Source organism: Microtus oregoni, unplaced genomic scaffold (genome assembly GCF_018167655.1).
Source record: "Microtus oregoni isolate MIOR12 unplaced genomic scaffold, Mior012 000002F_ref0000024, whole genome shotgun sequence".
Classification (NCBI taxonomy): Eukaryota; Metazoa; Chordata; class Mammalia; order Rodentia; family Cricetidae; genus Microtus; species Microtus oregoni.
The window spans coordinates 49,096,359-49,112,439 of NW_024543061.1; the positions used below are offsets into that span (position 1 = coordinate 49,096,359).

Sequence of the window (16,081 nt, forward strand, 5' to 3'; positions counted from 1 at the left end):
GTTCTGTATAATCATGAGCCAGGTGTGGTGTGCCTGCTTTAATTTCAATACTCAAGAGGCTGAGCCAAGGCAGTAGACTCTTGGGTTCAAGGCCAACATACAATGGCATCTCAAAACTCTTCCATTTTCACCAGAAAGGAGATATTGGTCCCAGAAGTATACTAACTTTCTGGTTCCCGATAACAAAGCCTTTAAATTGTAGGTCATAAAAAGTGATAGTGATTTTTGGGGCTGTGTGGTTTCCATTGGTGTCTCCTTTGTGTGTGTTGTTCAAAACATTGATTTGGCTCTAGCTACAACATCGCTAGGAAGAAATAGCAGCGTGATTGACTCGGTTCTAGAGCAGTAACTGGCATATTGTTCCTCTGCATGCTCTTTGACGGTGCTTCCTCCAGCTCTAGAGATGAGGGCTGTTCTGTCTGAGAGCTGATTATGTTCTCGGTTGCTGACTCTTCTATAAATAAGCGTACGTCTGCCTCTCCTGAAGTGTCTGGGTCGTTGGAGCGGTGGGCAGCTTTCCCTGCAGCTTCTCAGAGGCAGGGGAGGTGCTTCTCTCAACAGCTTGCTTGCCGCATCTGGCATTCCTGCTGAGGGAGGAGAATGCTTCCAGAAGTTTGCAGAGGAAAACTTGGCACCCGGAGAGGTTAGAAGGAAGAGAGGGCCTTTTACCCCTGCACGTCATTACAGCTCTCATGGCCCTGTGGAGTAAATGATTTATTTGAGTCAGTAGAGGGGGAAAGGTGTTCAGAGGAGTCTTGGCTTGGAGGAAAACCCCGACACTTCATGCATCTACACACCAGATGCTGAGGAAGCATTGGGAAACTCTGCGGTCCACACCAGCGCCGTTGCTTCCCACATGACTGAGTTTGTTTGCTGAATGTCAATTTAACGTCATGCAGTTGGCTCCCGTTCCTCAGTGTTCATGGCCCCGGCGAAAACTGTTGTTAGGAATCACTTCAATATTTTTGTTTGTTTGTGTGTGTATTTAATAGTTTCTGGGCGTTGTAGACATTTCCTAGAATTGAGGAGTATATATTTTTTAAAACTACTTCTAACTAGCCATGTAATCTAGCCAGGGACATTTACTATTAATTAGCGCCCGAATGGGAAAGGGTTTGGGCCTGGCTCTGGGCAAGGGTCTTGCTCCACCTGGGAGTATTTCCTGATAAAGAAGGAAAGACATGTAGCAGCATTTGTGTGGGACTGCGCTGTTGTTGGCCTTTGAAAAGACCTCTAAGGCCCTGTGAAACTTGTTCCCAAGTTTCCTTTGATTAATGTCATTTTGTTGCTTTGGTCCCTTAACCCAGGCCCCACGGCTTTGCCAGTCCTAAGTTTTGTACCAGGTGTTTCCTTCTGACTTCATGTTCCATGAGGTACACTGGATATGTTAATATGTCGTACGTCAGACTTTCCAGATCCTTAGTAGCTGGAGTTCCTGGCTGGGTTCCCTGCTGTCTGGGCAGTCAGTTTTGCTGAGGGGTCCTCCAAGTGCTGAGCCTGACCCGGATGTGGCTTTGTTTGAATCAGATGGCACTGTGATTGGAATATCCAGAATTTAACACACAGGACAGAATGTAGTTGCGTATGTCCTCATTTGGCTTATGGAATCGCCTGCTTGTCAAATGCCTATTTAAATTTAAATTTTAAGTAATGCACTTGGGGGAAAAGGAGCTAAGCCAAATCTCTGTGACATTTTTTCCCTCCCTCATCATTTCTCTTTTGCTAACAATGTTGCATGTTTTACTTTGTCTAGGATTTTCAACAAAGACATGTCTGACAAAATGTCTAGTTTCCTACATATTGGAGACATTTGTTCTCTGTATGCGGAGGGATCTACGAATGGATTTATCAGCACCTTGGGGTAAGAGTGGGGAAGTCCTTATCGGGGGTTGTTTAAGATATCATAACATCTTCTTTTTGTAAGCTAAGAATGCTGTCCTCATTACTCGGCTCTCCCAAGGCCATCATGAAATTAGCGGATCCCGTATTAGTCACGTCACCTTTACACAGAAACATTTCTGTCAGTCTCAAAAGAACAACACCTTTGTAGTTTAAGGCTCTGTTAATTTTGAATTTGTTGTAGTCTTCTCTTATATGAGAAGAAGAAGATTTAAGAAAGGGAGTGCAGTTTAAAGATTCATGTAGACAGACCCAAAGAAGTGCTTTTTGGCTTTGTGGGAAAGCTTCTTGGCTGTCTTTTCACCCAGTGGCTCGTGTCTAGTCTGAGCAAAGAACGTTACTGGTTGCATGCTTATCTATCTTCTTTGAAACAGAACCTTTCCTACTTTAAATAACCAAATGCATTTGAAAGTTTCAAACTGTACCAAGTTCTGAAATCACTTTTGTTCACTTGTGCTGCCTTCGGTCGTCACTCAGCTGTGAAGGATATGAATATATTCCATCGCGTGCCTCTAGCCATTTTCTTCCTTTCCCCTCCCACTCCTGTTGTCTCCGGGAGGAAGTGTAGAGTAGAGTAGCCCCCAAAGGCAGACAGAGACAGAATGGAGAATCAAGATGGCTCATTCCAGAATAGTCAGGAATGCTCTGCCGTCTTTGTGTAGGAAGGAGTAGCTAGGCCTGGGTGGCATTGTTGATTTTGGCAAGACCTAGTCTCAAATAAATGGGGGCAGAAGGCAGGCTAGCAGATTTTCCAAAAGCCCGTTCTTACAGCAGCCAGATTGTCCGTTGTAATTACAGCTATTACTGGAAGCGTACTTATTTTCTGGTATTTGTGCAAAGTAAGTATTGTTAAGCGCTCATTCAGGTTATTCCACTCCCCATGAGGAAATTATTTCAGATACCAGAATTATACCTCAGTTAGACCCGTGCTTTCACTCTATAGAGAGTTTATTTTCAGAACTCACCCACGGCTTCTTTCTATGCTTGGTCTCTCTGCGTAGTAGACCTACCCTTAACAGTTAATCTTCCGTGGCTTTGGGCAACAGGCTTCCTGTTACTTGGGCCTCTCTGATGATGGCCATCTTTCTTTATCACCTGTGGTTAAAATTTTCACCTCTTCTTATTTTTCAGCATTGACTACAATACGGTACAGCAGTGGTAAGCACTCCCTGAGCCCGGTGGGTGTTCACTGTGTACCAGGGGCTGTTCTAAGTCCTGTGCCTCCATTATCCCCTTAGCTCCTGAGCACCCTCATCATGGTGAGCACCGCCATCCTCACTGTGTATGGAGATGACACTTGTGTGCTTCAGGCAGGGCAGTCACCTGCCCAAGTTTCAGAGCTCAGAAGACTTAGGTCTCCAAGGCCAGGAGTCCTAACACACAACCTTTGTAGGGCAGTTTCTTCTGGCTTCCTTGTCTGCTCACAGCCTATCTGAGTGCTTGTCAGCCTCAGCCCCATCGTATACCTATGTTTCCTCTGTGGCCTCTGACCTCACAGATGTTGGGTCCCTAAAATCTTAGCTTCCTTTCCTATTTTCCCTTTCAGGAGGATATCCATTATTTCATATTATTGTTATTAATTATTATTATTAATGTTGTTTGTTTTTTGAGACAGAGTTTCTCTGTGTAGCCCTGGCTATCCTGAAACTCTCTGTGTGGACTAGGCTGGCCTTGAACTCAGAAGAGATCTGCCTGCCTCTGCCTGCCAAGTGCTGGGATTTAAGGCATCTGTCACCACAGCCCAGCATTATATTATTATTTTGAGCCTAATCTGGCCTTGAACTTGCAGTCCTCCTGCCTCAGTTTCTAAGTGCACATTTGTAGGTGTGCACCGTTCTTAAAATTCTTAGAGGGGCGTGTTCTTTGGCTTTAACGTTTTTCTCAAGTGTTCTGTGTTGAGTCCCTCATAAAGTTCAGGTGCGTGTTTTTTAAACTTTGGATACTGGTTCTTCCTTTAGATGAGGATAATTTACCTTTACACTCCCACATACTTGAGAGTAGCTTGCATAAACATTAACCTGGAAAGTTAAATTTGACCTCCCTCCCACTTCTTGGGATGTGCTTAACATTTATGAAGGACCAGTCATAGACACAAATGAGTGACTGTCAGTCTCTTCATGGGACTTGTCTGGCCCCCAGACAGGTGTTTTTATAGACTGTTGGTAGGTACATCTCAGTGGCTTTCCACTCACTGAACTTTAGCATTCCAGCAGGACCGTGGAGAACCAGCGCGTATGTGAATCTACACTGGTGTGCATGTTAAATCACCTTTGGAGCTTCTTAAGAACAAAGGCTCTTAGATCCCTTCTAGGAACAGAATTTCAGTGTGCCTGGGTAGGAGGGTTGGGCTTGTGATAGGACTCTGAAATTGATACATTTAGAAGCAGAAAGTATCTGAACATTGCCTGAGTGGAGACTCTTGAAAGCAATTCTTTGGTTTTACAGATGAAGTTCTGAGACAAGGGGCCAGTGAAATCACGTAATAACATGCCCTTAGCTGGTACCGTAATGCTATCTACAGTCTATGCTCAATGAGCTCCTTCCTCCTATCACTACCTCTTGTTGGAATTTGATCATTAGTGCAGCTTTGTATTGTGTTTGGACCAAATCCAGTGTCTTATACATAATAAGTAAGAACTCTCCCACTGGACTATATCACCAGCACTTACTTTGGATTCGGAGTCTACCCTTTTAAGTATTGGATTAGCTTTGGTGACCTCACTGAACTTGTATTGTCCATACAAGGGCACAGGGTAGAGATTTTATATGTGTACATTGTACTCTTGATTTTTGTAGAAAACCCCCAGGCCACTGACCACACTGTGCCTCTTGCTGATGCTTAGTGGGATCTTGTGTATTGAGGGCAAAAGTGGGATACTCTTCACACTGATTCAGTTCACTGGGCAGATACTGAACTTCAGCCTTGAGCATCTTATAAACCACAAAGCAGGGAACCTACTCCATTGCTTCCATACAAGCTTGGTTGGGAGAATGGAGGAGAGAGTTTATAAGCAAGAAAGGCTTCTGTGGGGATATATAGTTTAGTTTAGGAAATGACACTCAGAATTAGGGCCTTGAAAACAGGGCAGACTTCAGGAGGTAAAGGTCAGTTTTGGAGGAAAGAATAGGAAAGGTCAAAGTTGAATATTTAGTGGTCCCTTGCATTTGGAATAAGAGGCAGCATAGGTTAATGGAAAAGGTTCTAAAAATCCTAGCATGGTACCTGGGATCAAGTTCCATGGTCGTGTGGAAAATGAGCTGGCTCTCCTAGTTTTAGAAACTTGGGTAGGTCATGTAACTTCATAGTATCTTAGTGTCTCAGAAGTTCAAAAATATGTTTATATTTCTTGTGATTCTCCTAAAAAGAATTATGCAAGTTAAATTAAGTTTTAATGAAGTCAGAATTTGATTTATCAGTCCTAATGTAATCTGGGACTATTACTTATTTGTAACATCATTGTGCATTTGAAGCCCCAAGCCCTTCCCATTTCTGTGCTTTTGTACTGGGTTCCCATTACCAGAAGCTGCTCCAGTCCTCATGCTTCAACCTCTACTTCAGCTTTTGAACAGTTCTGAAACATCTTCCTCTGCCTGCAGCTTCAGAAGGCATCTGGCCCAGACGGCCCCTGACTGTTCTCTTTTCTTCCTTCTTGCCTTACACCTTACTTGTTAGCCTCTTTTTATGGCTTCTACCCCCAAGCCTTGAGCTTTCAGTGCTGGGGCTTGGTTCACTCGAGTCTACATTCTAGGACTTGGTATAGTTCCTGGTGCAGGGTTGGCTCCTCACCTACCATTCATCGAATGCACTGACCCTTGGCTGAGCTTTTCAGACCTCAGCAACGTTGCATGTTGGTATGCAAATCTGTCACAGATGTGGTTCTGGGAAAAAGGAGCTACAGAAAACAGTAACATGTCCATCACAAAAGCAGATTGCTGGGCCATGGGTTTAGGTTTATTTCACTCCGTACATAGAATATTTCACTCCTTGGCCAACACTCCCTGGCAGAGGAACATGGCATTCTAAATGTTACATAGGAAAAGCCCTGGGATATTCTGCTTTTACATAATGCTTATTGATGTTTGTATTTCCGTAGGCTTGGTGTGATGCAACATTTATTTATTTTTCTTTTTGCAGCCTGGTTGATGATCGCTGTGTTGTGCAGCCAGAAGCTGGGGACCTTAACAATCCACCCAAGAAATTCAGAGGTAAAGTAGTGGCTTTGATGGAGTGGTCACCTGGGCTTCCGTGATAACTTATGAAGGGTGTTCCTCTGACTGTGAGGGCAGCTGGCCCTCCCTCCCTCCCTGCCTCCCTCCCTTTCTGCTTCCACTCCTTTCTTCCTTCCTGTAGCAACCTGAGGTTTATTTACTTAAGTATATTTTTCAAAATCAGATTCAAGTCCTGGCATTAAAAATTCCTGAAAAAAAATGTGTAAATAAATTCTTAGTCAAGATTGGCATGGCTTTTATAAGGGCCTTAGTTTGTCTACAGAATATGTGCTGCCAAGTGCTAATTCATCTGAAAGCTTTTCGTTAGCAAAGCTATTTCTCCAAACAGATGAGATTTAAGGATCCAGTCACAGGGAGCATGGGCTATTTCAGCAGATCTCATGATCCCTCTTAGGGCCTTGGTAATTCTTAGCTGCCTTACCTGGAATGAGATATTCTTGATTATTGTGCTTGAGGTTAAGCTAAAAGGTAGAGCAGGGCAACTTGCCTATTAATGTCGCCTTTTGTAGTCCTGTGTTTTTAATTTTTCTCAAAAGGTTGTTGGCCTCTCATATACCATCTCTTTGTTTCTGACTTCTGTTGTGTTGCTTCTCAGTTTGAACCACATGTTAGAATTATCTAAAGAGTACTTTCAATTCCATAGATGCTCTGGACCAATTAAATTAACCCTTAAGATTGGGCACTGCTTTTTGTTTGTTGGTTGGTTGGTTGTTTTTAAAAAATCTCACTATGTAGTTCTGGCTATTCTGGAACTTACTGTGTAGACCAGGCTGACCTCGATTTTACAAAGATCCTCCTTTTCCTTTGTCTCCACTGCTGGGATTAAAGGTGTGTGCCACTGCACACAGCTCTGCAGTAGCATCTTTTTATTTTAAAGCTTCCAAGGTGGTTTAAGAATTACATTTACTATTTTTATTTGTTTATGAATTTTGTGTATGTACATGTGTGTACCATGGGAGGGGTAAGAGGATATTTGCTGGAGTTGGTTTTCTCCTTTCAGCATGTGAGTTTGAGTGCACGGACTCCAATGGTCAGTGAGATCCATAAGGCATCCTCCCACCTCTTACAACAAGGAGAAATGGATGCATAAGGAAGTCCTACTGAGAGCGTGGCTCAGACCACTGCAGACTGATGTCTGTTGGATCTTGAGTCCAGTGCCTTAACCACTTGACCATCCTGGTGACATAGTGATTTTTCGGTGCAGTGGGGTTGGGAACCCACTGTCTTAGGGATTTGACTCACAGCATCAGTCATCCAGGGCTCAGCAGCCACCAGCTGCAGATCTTATCATCTGACTTCTAAATTCTTTGTGTTGAGCGATTTAGAAACTGTTTGACTCCTGTGGATGAAAGCTAAAGAGATTAGGATGAAATAGAAGGCAGGCGTTCAGATGGAAAGGAGCCATTTGGATGCAGCATGGTGTTGAGCTGTATCCAGTTGGCACGGGGCTATCAGGAGAATGTTTTTACCTGAGGATGAGGGAAAACTATTTTTAAAAAAATGAGTCACAGAAACTTGAAGCAGCTATTGCTTCTGCTGTATTTTTTTTTTTTTTCTCCACAGCCAGCTCCTCCTCCATGGGTCATTCTAAAGCAAAATCTTGAGTAGAGCAGAAATGAAGGATTTATTTAATGACCATAATGTCATTTAATGAGTGACATTGAGAATTAATTCCCAAGCCAACATTGACTGTGTTGGTCACCGTGCTGAGAGAGGATGCTGCCTGTGTTAGCTCAGTTGGAGAGTCATATCTCCTCTGCATTGGAAGGGATTGATTAGATTCAGACCCGAGTATCTCACCTGTGGCCGCATAGCTTCAGGCAGATGGGAATAGGAGTTTGGATCCGCAGTTTGGCTGCACAAGGAAATCACCTGGAGAGCTATGAAAAATGCTAATAACTGCTCCCACCTGCCGTGTTCCTCACTTAATTGGGCACTGGGGTTTTCTAAAGCTCCCTGGGTTATTCTCTTGTGCAACCACGGCTACGAATCACTGCTAATCAGTACAAACTACCAATTTTCTTGCTGAGGGAAGGGCTAATTAGGCTTGGCTTTTGCCGTTGGGACACAGAAAAGGCATGCTGGACAGAAGCAGGGGGCTGGGTCCTGGGTCCTGGGTCCAGCAGGACCTCGTGTTCCATTTCAGTCTTGGGAGCCAAGACAAAGCTGGATGAGAATTTAAGGCAGTGAATGAAGTTAACCAATGTCTATTAATTATTTTAAAAAAGTATTGTCAAATATTCTTTTTCGGGGGCTGGAGAGATGGCTCAGAGGTTAAGAGCATTGCCTGCTCTTCCAAAGGTCCTGAGTTCAATTCCCAGCAACCACATGGTGGCTCACAACCATCTATAATGGGGTCTGGTGCCCTCTTCTGGCCTGCGGTCATACACACAGACAGAATATTGTATACATAATAAATAAATAAATATTTAAAAAAAATATTCTTTTTCATGTTTAAGCTAACAAAATTGTACATACGTATGTTTGAAATTGGCAGGCATTGTGGAATGCCTACAATGGGCTAATTAACATGGATTTCTTCATGTTGCTTTTGTGATCTGAGTTCTATAAATTTACTCTGAGGTTTTCTAGTGTTTGCTTTGTTGTCACCATGTTGTACAATAAATCTTTTGTCTCTGCTCCTCCCATCTAAGTGAGATCTTATAGCATTTGACCCTCTCCAACCTCCTGGCCCAATAACCTCTAGCCTTCAGCCTGCCTCTCTGAGTTTAAGGTTTTAAAATTTAACAAATAAGAGTATATATTTTTCTGTGCTTACCTAATTTCATGTCTCCCAGTTTTTTTTTTTTTTTTTTTTTAAATCACGAATGATCAAGTGGCTGTTTGAATACAGGTTTAGGACGTTAAAGTAAATAGGATCAGTACAGAGGAAGTCCAGAGCCATGTATGTTTCCCTGGCAGTAGGGTCAGGGTGGCTCTTGCTTAGATGCATCTCTGGTGGCTGATTTGAAGAGACTGTTTTGAAATCAGAGCAACAGTTTGGAAGAGGCCATTTGGAAACAACCAAGCTCCTTTTATGTCCTGACTTAGTTGTATAGGTAGGAATGAGACAGTGACTTGGTCTATTGATTATTCTAGGTAGTTTCTAGGTTATGGGCTGCTTTGTGGTAGTGGGGAAATCTAGTTCGAAATAAGCTGAGCTGCAGACTTTGAGAATGCGAACTTCCTGACCTCTGTGTGCTGAGTCTGAACTCCCCATATGCAGGTAAAAAGCCTGGCCAATCTGCTTGGGAGATCTCCACCTTGGGACTTGGGGAGGAAATAGTTTAAGTTTTTTTTTTTTTTTAAAGCATTTTTTCAGCTGTGATGTCATCTACTTCAAGAACTTTCCCCCAGAAGTGAAGTAAAAGATCTCTCTTTCAGAAGAGATTGTTAAGTACATTTTGAAGTTGAAGGTCATCTTGGTGGTTTAGAAATTGTGCAAGTGGCAGACGGGCAGTTCGCAGGAATTCCTGGTTCATTCTTCATGGATCCCTTTCTCCCTGCATTGAACAAACACATATGGAAAAAAGAGATGCTGGCAAGCAGCTCAATGGAATGATGGGCCTTTATCCGAGCAATCAGCAGAGCTTCGTTGAGTCACTTGGATTTGCTTTAGTTTGCATTGTTGGCTTGCCAACCGCTTTCCCATATCGAGAACGATTCTACATCGTTCTTTAGTAGATGGAAATTGGCGGGTGCCTGTTTATGTTCCACTCCCCATGACGTCTGACTTTGGGGTTCTTATTTTGGGAGACATCAGGGTTCCTTTTGCGATTTGCAACCCTGATGTTTAAAAATATGGAACCTTAAACCAGTGAGTTTTTCTGGGTTCAAATCGAAGTTCCATGGTGTTTTTTTTTTTTTAACCTGTATGATATGGACATATTATTTAACCTCTGAACCTGGCTATCTTGAATATAAGATAAATGTGTGTAAAGAATTTAGTACTTGAGGACATTCTGTCAGTTATGACAAGGTAGGTGGACCTGGACGGCATTGTGGCGATGAAGTAAGACAGGGACAGATAGAAAAGGACTGTGTTTTCACTCATGGGGAGTCCTGAAAGATTCCCAAGAACTGAAAACAAAACAGTGCTTACCAGGTCACAGAGACGGAAAGGAGTGAAGATGAGAGGACTAGTCAGCGGCTATAAGCCTAGGAGAAATAGGAGCTGGTGTATTCTAGTACAGAGTATGTTATGTGTATAAGGGTGCACACATGGACGCTCCATGCCTAGACTCAAGGTCCATTGCTGTCCTGTTTAAGTTGAGTGTTCTTGAGAGACTGTATAATTTTCTGAACTTCCCCAGAAAATTGTAGAATAGGGGCTTTCCGTCCTTACCAAGGTAGTAGAATTGAAGATAATATGGACAAACAGAGTGATTAGGATGGGTTGCGCCTTAACAGCACTAGCTTTTCTTTCGTCCAGTGGAAGCAGAGGGTTAAGTATTGAGTGACCTTGATTTTCTCTGATGCTCGTAAGTGCGTTTCCAAAATGAATTTCTCTTTTCATGCATGTCATTTCCTTGACCTAAAAGTTTGTTGGGATAAACAAACTTTTATATCTGAATGAATTTGAACTGTGTCATCTCCTTCTGTGTAATGACAAGAAATAGCTGAGATTTGGAGTGATTTCGGTACCTTGGTTCTTTGGACACTATGGTACCATTTGAATGTGCACGGGGGTGCAGAATCACTGTTTTCTCTGATAGATGTTAGCTTTGCCCACAATCTAGGAAGAATAAGGAAGAAAGCATCAGATTGAAACCAGGAATAGAAACTTTGTGGTTAGTGAATTCCTTTCTCTGTATTATCTTTTGCTCTTCCCATCTCTCCATATCCCTCCCCCTTCAAGATACTAAATATAAAAAGCACTTTCTAGAAAGGAAAGATGGAAACTGACAGCTAGTCCCCATTTTCGTCTTGGGCCTCTGCTCGCTTCACATTCATAACCTCCAGGGTTGTTGGAGTAGAAAGAAGGGAATTCAGGCTTTGAGGGAATCAAACAGGCTGTCGAGTTACACCATCTATTGTGTAATCTCTTTCCCACACTGGGGCAATGGTCGAATTTTTATCCTTGAAACTTTCACTGTAAGAGAACAACCTTGGCCCCATATTCATGACCTTGGACCAGTGACCAGTTAGCATATCAGCGTCAGTAAACTGTAGCATTTTAAATTTATGGAAAGCATTGAGCTTCTGAAAAAAATCTTTTCGAAGAGGAGTTTACATTGAAGGTGGGAAAGCCAGGCAGGGTGGTCCATACCTGGAACCCCAGCACTTAGGAGAGTGTGAGAGCAAGATGGTAAGTTGACTCCTGAGGGAGGACCCTGACTCAGAAAGAGGAGAGGAAGGACAGCATGGGAAAGGAGGGGTAGGGAAGGAGAAAGAGAAATCGAGTGGGGAAGAACTGAAGTGAAAGGAAACAAATCACATCCTTTAAGTAGATACATCAATGGGTGAGGGGTTTGCACCAGACTGCAGTGTGCCAGCATGTTTCGGGTGTCTTTCCTGCCCCTGGATTCCCTTTCTCGTCCCACAGTGTGATGGATTTCGAACACTGTTATCCCACCTAAGCTGGTGGATGACTGAGACAACATGGTGTACCAACTGCTGGCTCTGCTGATGGGGGTAGGCGGGATGATGAGCAGCAGGTTGATTTGGACATAGTTTTGTGTGGTTTAAGAGTCTTAGGGCTTTCTGGAGAGACAGACCCATCTAATATTTAACAGTTGATCACATTGAAAGACCATCTCCTTCATGCAAAGTATTGCTCTGGTGAATGACGCCTTTTTATTTTTATTTTATTTTATTTTTTTATTAATTTTTTTTATTGAGAAAAGGAAAAAAAAAGTATCTGCCTCCTCCCAACCTCCCATTTCCCTCCCCCTCCTCCCTAAACTCCTCTCCCCCTCCCTCTCCAGTCCAAAGAGCAGTCAGGGTTCCCTGCCTGTGGAAAGTCCTAGGTCCGCCCCCCTCCGTTCATGTCTAGGAAGGTGAACATCCAAACTGGCTAGGCTCCCACAAAGCCAGTACATGAAGTAGGATCAAAACCCCGTGCCATTGTCCCTGGCTTCTCATCAGTCCTCATTGTTCGCCCTGTTCAGAGAGTCCGGTTTTATCCCATGCTTTTTCAGTCACAGTCCAGCTGGCCTTGGTGAGCTCCCATTAGATCAGCCCCATTGTCTCAGTGGGTGGGTACACCCCTCGTGGTCCTGACTTCCTTGCTCATCTTCTCCCTCCTTCCGCTCCTCATTGGGACCTTGGGAGCTCAGTCCAGTGATCCACTTCCTTGGGGGTGGATATTGATGTTTATGCAGCAGAGGAAATGGAGGCTCCAAGAAGTTGAGTAACTCGCCCATAGACAGATGCCGCTTCCTAGGCTGGTTGTCATTCATTCAACAAACATTTATTGGTTACCTTCCATATGTCAGGGAGAAAAGTTACCTGCATTCTCTGGGAAGTCATCTGTTCCCACACCACAGCAGTTCCGTATGTAAGCAGAAGGGTAGTGGGCAAAGTACTTTCCTGTGTCCTATGAGAGCAGAGTAAATAGTGACACTCTTCATGTGTACCTTTGTCTGTAGTGCCTCCCCAGAGCAGGGCACATCTGCTTCATACCTAATGCTATTTAGGCTAACAGATGTTAGGAGCTGGCTCCAGTGTTACGGTGAGCCTGAATGTCAGAGTCCTGAGGGCAAACTCTGCTTTTCCTCTCTCTGTCCTGTAGATCATTTTCAACCCCTGGCTCAGGGGTTCTCTAAGGGCATGACCCTTGTCACTGGCATAATTTCAAATTGAGAACAGACAAGATGTTTCTTTTTTGTTCTTACATTCTTCCTAGCTTTTACTGAGGATTGTTTCAATGAGAAGGAATGCTAAGAAGGAAGGAAGGCCTGGACCCTTTGGCAAAATGACTCCTTAGTTGCTCCCAACACAAGCTCAGGAGTACGCATACTCTGTATGATTTGGGGCCTATTTGTAGTGCCATTTTGGGCCCAGTTCAGGCCAGTGTAGCCCAGTGTCTGAGCATTTCATCTTGGGTGTTGGCTGAAAATGTCTTGTTTCTCAGCCTGGGGCCTACATTGACAGCCTGGGAGTCTAGCTCTTGGGATGATCCTAGAGAAGAGCACATAGCTTTCCAGGGTGAGTCCCTCTGAGGCCCAGTGCATAGCTGTGGGTCCGAGATGCAGGCTTGTGGCCTTTCTACTTTTGCTAGATCCCCTTGTTCTTCATGTCTAGAGTACTTGCAGGATGTCGGTCCCTTTGTGAGGGGTCTTGGAGATTTAATAGGCTGGCTCAGTGGGGAAAGAAGGAATGAAGTGTTTCATATATAGTCCATGTGCTTTGTAGTTGGCCTTGAAGCTACCTGGGAACTTCACTAGTTGACTCTACCAAGAGTAGCTTATTTCAAGCTCAGTGATATAAATGGCTAAACCTACTTACTAGATCATAGACTTGCCTGCAGTTAAGGTAGGATGTTGAGGAAAGGATACCGTCTGAGGCCAAAGCTAGAAAAAGCTGCTTCGTTATCTTGGAGAGATCATTCTGTCTGTATGTCTTAGTTTCTCCATTTGTTAATGCAGTTTAAATGAAGTAACTCTTCCAATCCCTTCCAACTCCAAACATTGCAGCCAGGACTGGAAATGGGCAGGTTAATATTTCACAAGAAAGCGTTGGTATTCAGGAGCCTCATGCTGCTGAGAAGTAGGTCCCGATCTCCCTGGGATTACAAGTTGTCTCTGTCAAGATAAGAAGGAAACAGCCAGACTTCACCCTGGGGCCACAAGGAGTCACAGCCAGGATCTTGGGTCACAGAGGTCTTCCAGGGTGATTAAAGAAAGCTTATTGGCGTAGGTTTCTTTCAAATCCTGCTCCTTTGCTGCACATTGTTTTAATTGTTGCTAAGCAACCCCCCTCCTTTTGGCAAGGCATCCAAAAAATGAACCCATATCTTATTTAGTTTTAAATACCTACAGGTAAAAGGGAGGGCCGAACTTAAATTTTGTTTGTTCTTCTGATTCTAATCCATGATGGGAATACAGAATTTATTTTTTTCCTGTCTTATTAAGTAGTGGAGAAAAATCAGTCTATTTAAGGGACATGTCAGATACATGCCACAGAACATTTTGACAATATTGCGCATGCTTGAAGCTGTCTTGTAGGAGAGGCTCTTGCAACTTGTTCTTTATTCACAAAGTCAATTCAATTTTAATAAAAAGATTAGTAGGTTTTTGTAATCTTCATTTCAGATTTGCTAGCTTATCTCAATCTTGTACCAACAGACTCCATTTAAAGGGAACAAAGCTGTAATTTAAATCAATTCCCTGGGCAACCTAGAATGCTTCTAGGGTGTTACACAATCAGTGGGGCTGGTTCCTATAGCTTGATTATTGCAGGAGTCCCACACACTCCTGCGAGTAGCTCCCTATGTTTCTGCCCACTTTGTGGAAAATATGAGATGCATGTCTGAGGTCCCTTGCATAATGAGTGAGCATGGGTATTCTCATGCTTTGAGTCCATTCATTCTTGAGTATCTGAGTCACCTATTGGAAAACAGGACAATCTTGTCTGTTTCATATTCAGTTACCCTAATAGTTAATCCCTTGCTAATGGAGAATAATTTTCAACTGTGTATACTGAAAATGTTCCTAGCATAATAAATATGATTACCATGTCATCTAATTCAATCTCACTGACGCGATGTGGCTTCCTTCACTCAAGAACAAATGGATTTTGAAATCCCAGCCCAGTGTAATTGGGTCAAATTGTCATATCATTATATGGTTCTTCTGACAGCAGTATGTAGTGGTTGATTAAGGACTTTCCTTTTGGCAGAAGGTTCTTATAATCTTGTCTTCAGGGCATCAGTGAAGACAAACACGAGGTGAATCACTTGAGCTTATGATAACCTCGTTTGACAAGCGAGGAAGTTAGAGCTGTGTAACTAGTCTGCTGGGACAGAGAATGATGCTGTGTCAAAATTGGAGTCAGACTGCCTGGAGTTTCCTTTTTCTCTTCGGGATCATGGATTAAAGGTGTGCGCGTGCGCACCCCCCCCCCCCTTTGTCCCATCTTCCTTTGTGAGTAATCTGCCATCTATAAATACAAATAAATGGTTCTGAGTGCTTTGCACAGTCTTAATTAAATTAGTTAAATCAGTTTATTTAATTTGTACAGTTTCCTTTATATACATCAGTTCATTTGGTCTTAGAACAATTCTAAAAGGAGGTGCTCTTTTATAGATGGGGAACTGACATACAGGATGTGGGATGTTTGGCCCAAGATGATATAGCTAAAAATGACAGAACCAGAAGTTGTCTGGCTCCAACACAACTTTTGCCTTATTTTTTTTTGTCCTAGTGAAAATCATTCCATTTCTCAGTTGCCTCTGCTGTGAGCTCTCCAACTATGTCATTCTGAGCACAATCTACAGACTAGAGATATGATCTTTCTATAAACCTGACCTTCCAGTATAGTGTTTATTACAGCTGTCTTCTACTTTTGTCTTCTCCCCTAGACTTTGGGGCATGTGGAAGTACCATGCATTGCCTCGCCTGCCTGACCCACTGCTTATAATGTTGATTCTTAGTAAAAGTCGGTTGAAGGGGAGTCAGTGTTTTTCCTCGTTTGACATTTCGTGGTTCTCAGCCCAACTGTGTTTTCATTGATGACATTTCAAGTCAACTGGCCTCTGATCTTTTTAGTATGCTGTCTCATGCTGTAATCTCTTTCCAAAAGATGTGAATCTGGTAGTTCTATAAAGGCTTGTCTTCTCCCTGGAAAGTGGGCTGCAGTTGGTCTCATTTTTTGGCTACATGTTGGATCTTGATTGGCCCCCAAAGACTCACAGTATAAAAGATTTGGGCAAGGATGTGGTGGTACCTTAAAAATGTTGGCCTAGTGAGAAGTCTTTAGACCTTTTGTATGGTTTGGCTTGGGGTAGGAG

General features: G+C 43.2%; 1 protein-coding gene across 11 annotated transcripts in view; it reads left to right on the forward strand.

Moving 5' to 3' along the window:
• Itpr1 (inositol 1,4,5-trisphosphate receptor type 1) overlaps window positions 1–16,081 on the forward strand; it is a 339,707-nt gene that overhangs the window by 22,312 nt on the left and 301,314 nt on the right. For 10 of the 11 annotated variants that reach the window (XM_041641645.1, XM_041641653.1, XM_041641709.1 and 7 more), the window contains exons 3-4: window positions 1,754–1,861; window positions 6,035–6,105. In XM_041641645.1, coding sequence (XP_041497579.1) covers window positions 1,770–1,861; window positions 6,035–6,105 — 163 coding nt within the window. In that variant the 5' untranslated portion in view covers window positions 1,754–1,769. The remainder of the gene's footprint in view (window positions 1–1,753; window positions 1,862–6,034; window positions 6,106–16,081) is intronic. The other variant, XM_041641727.1, reaches the window with a different exon arrangement.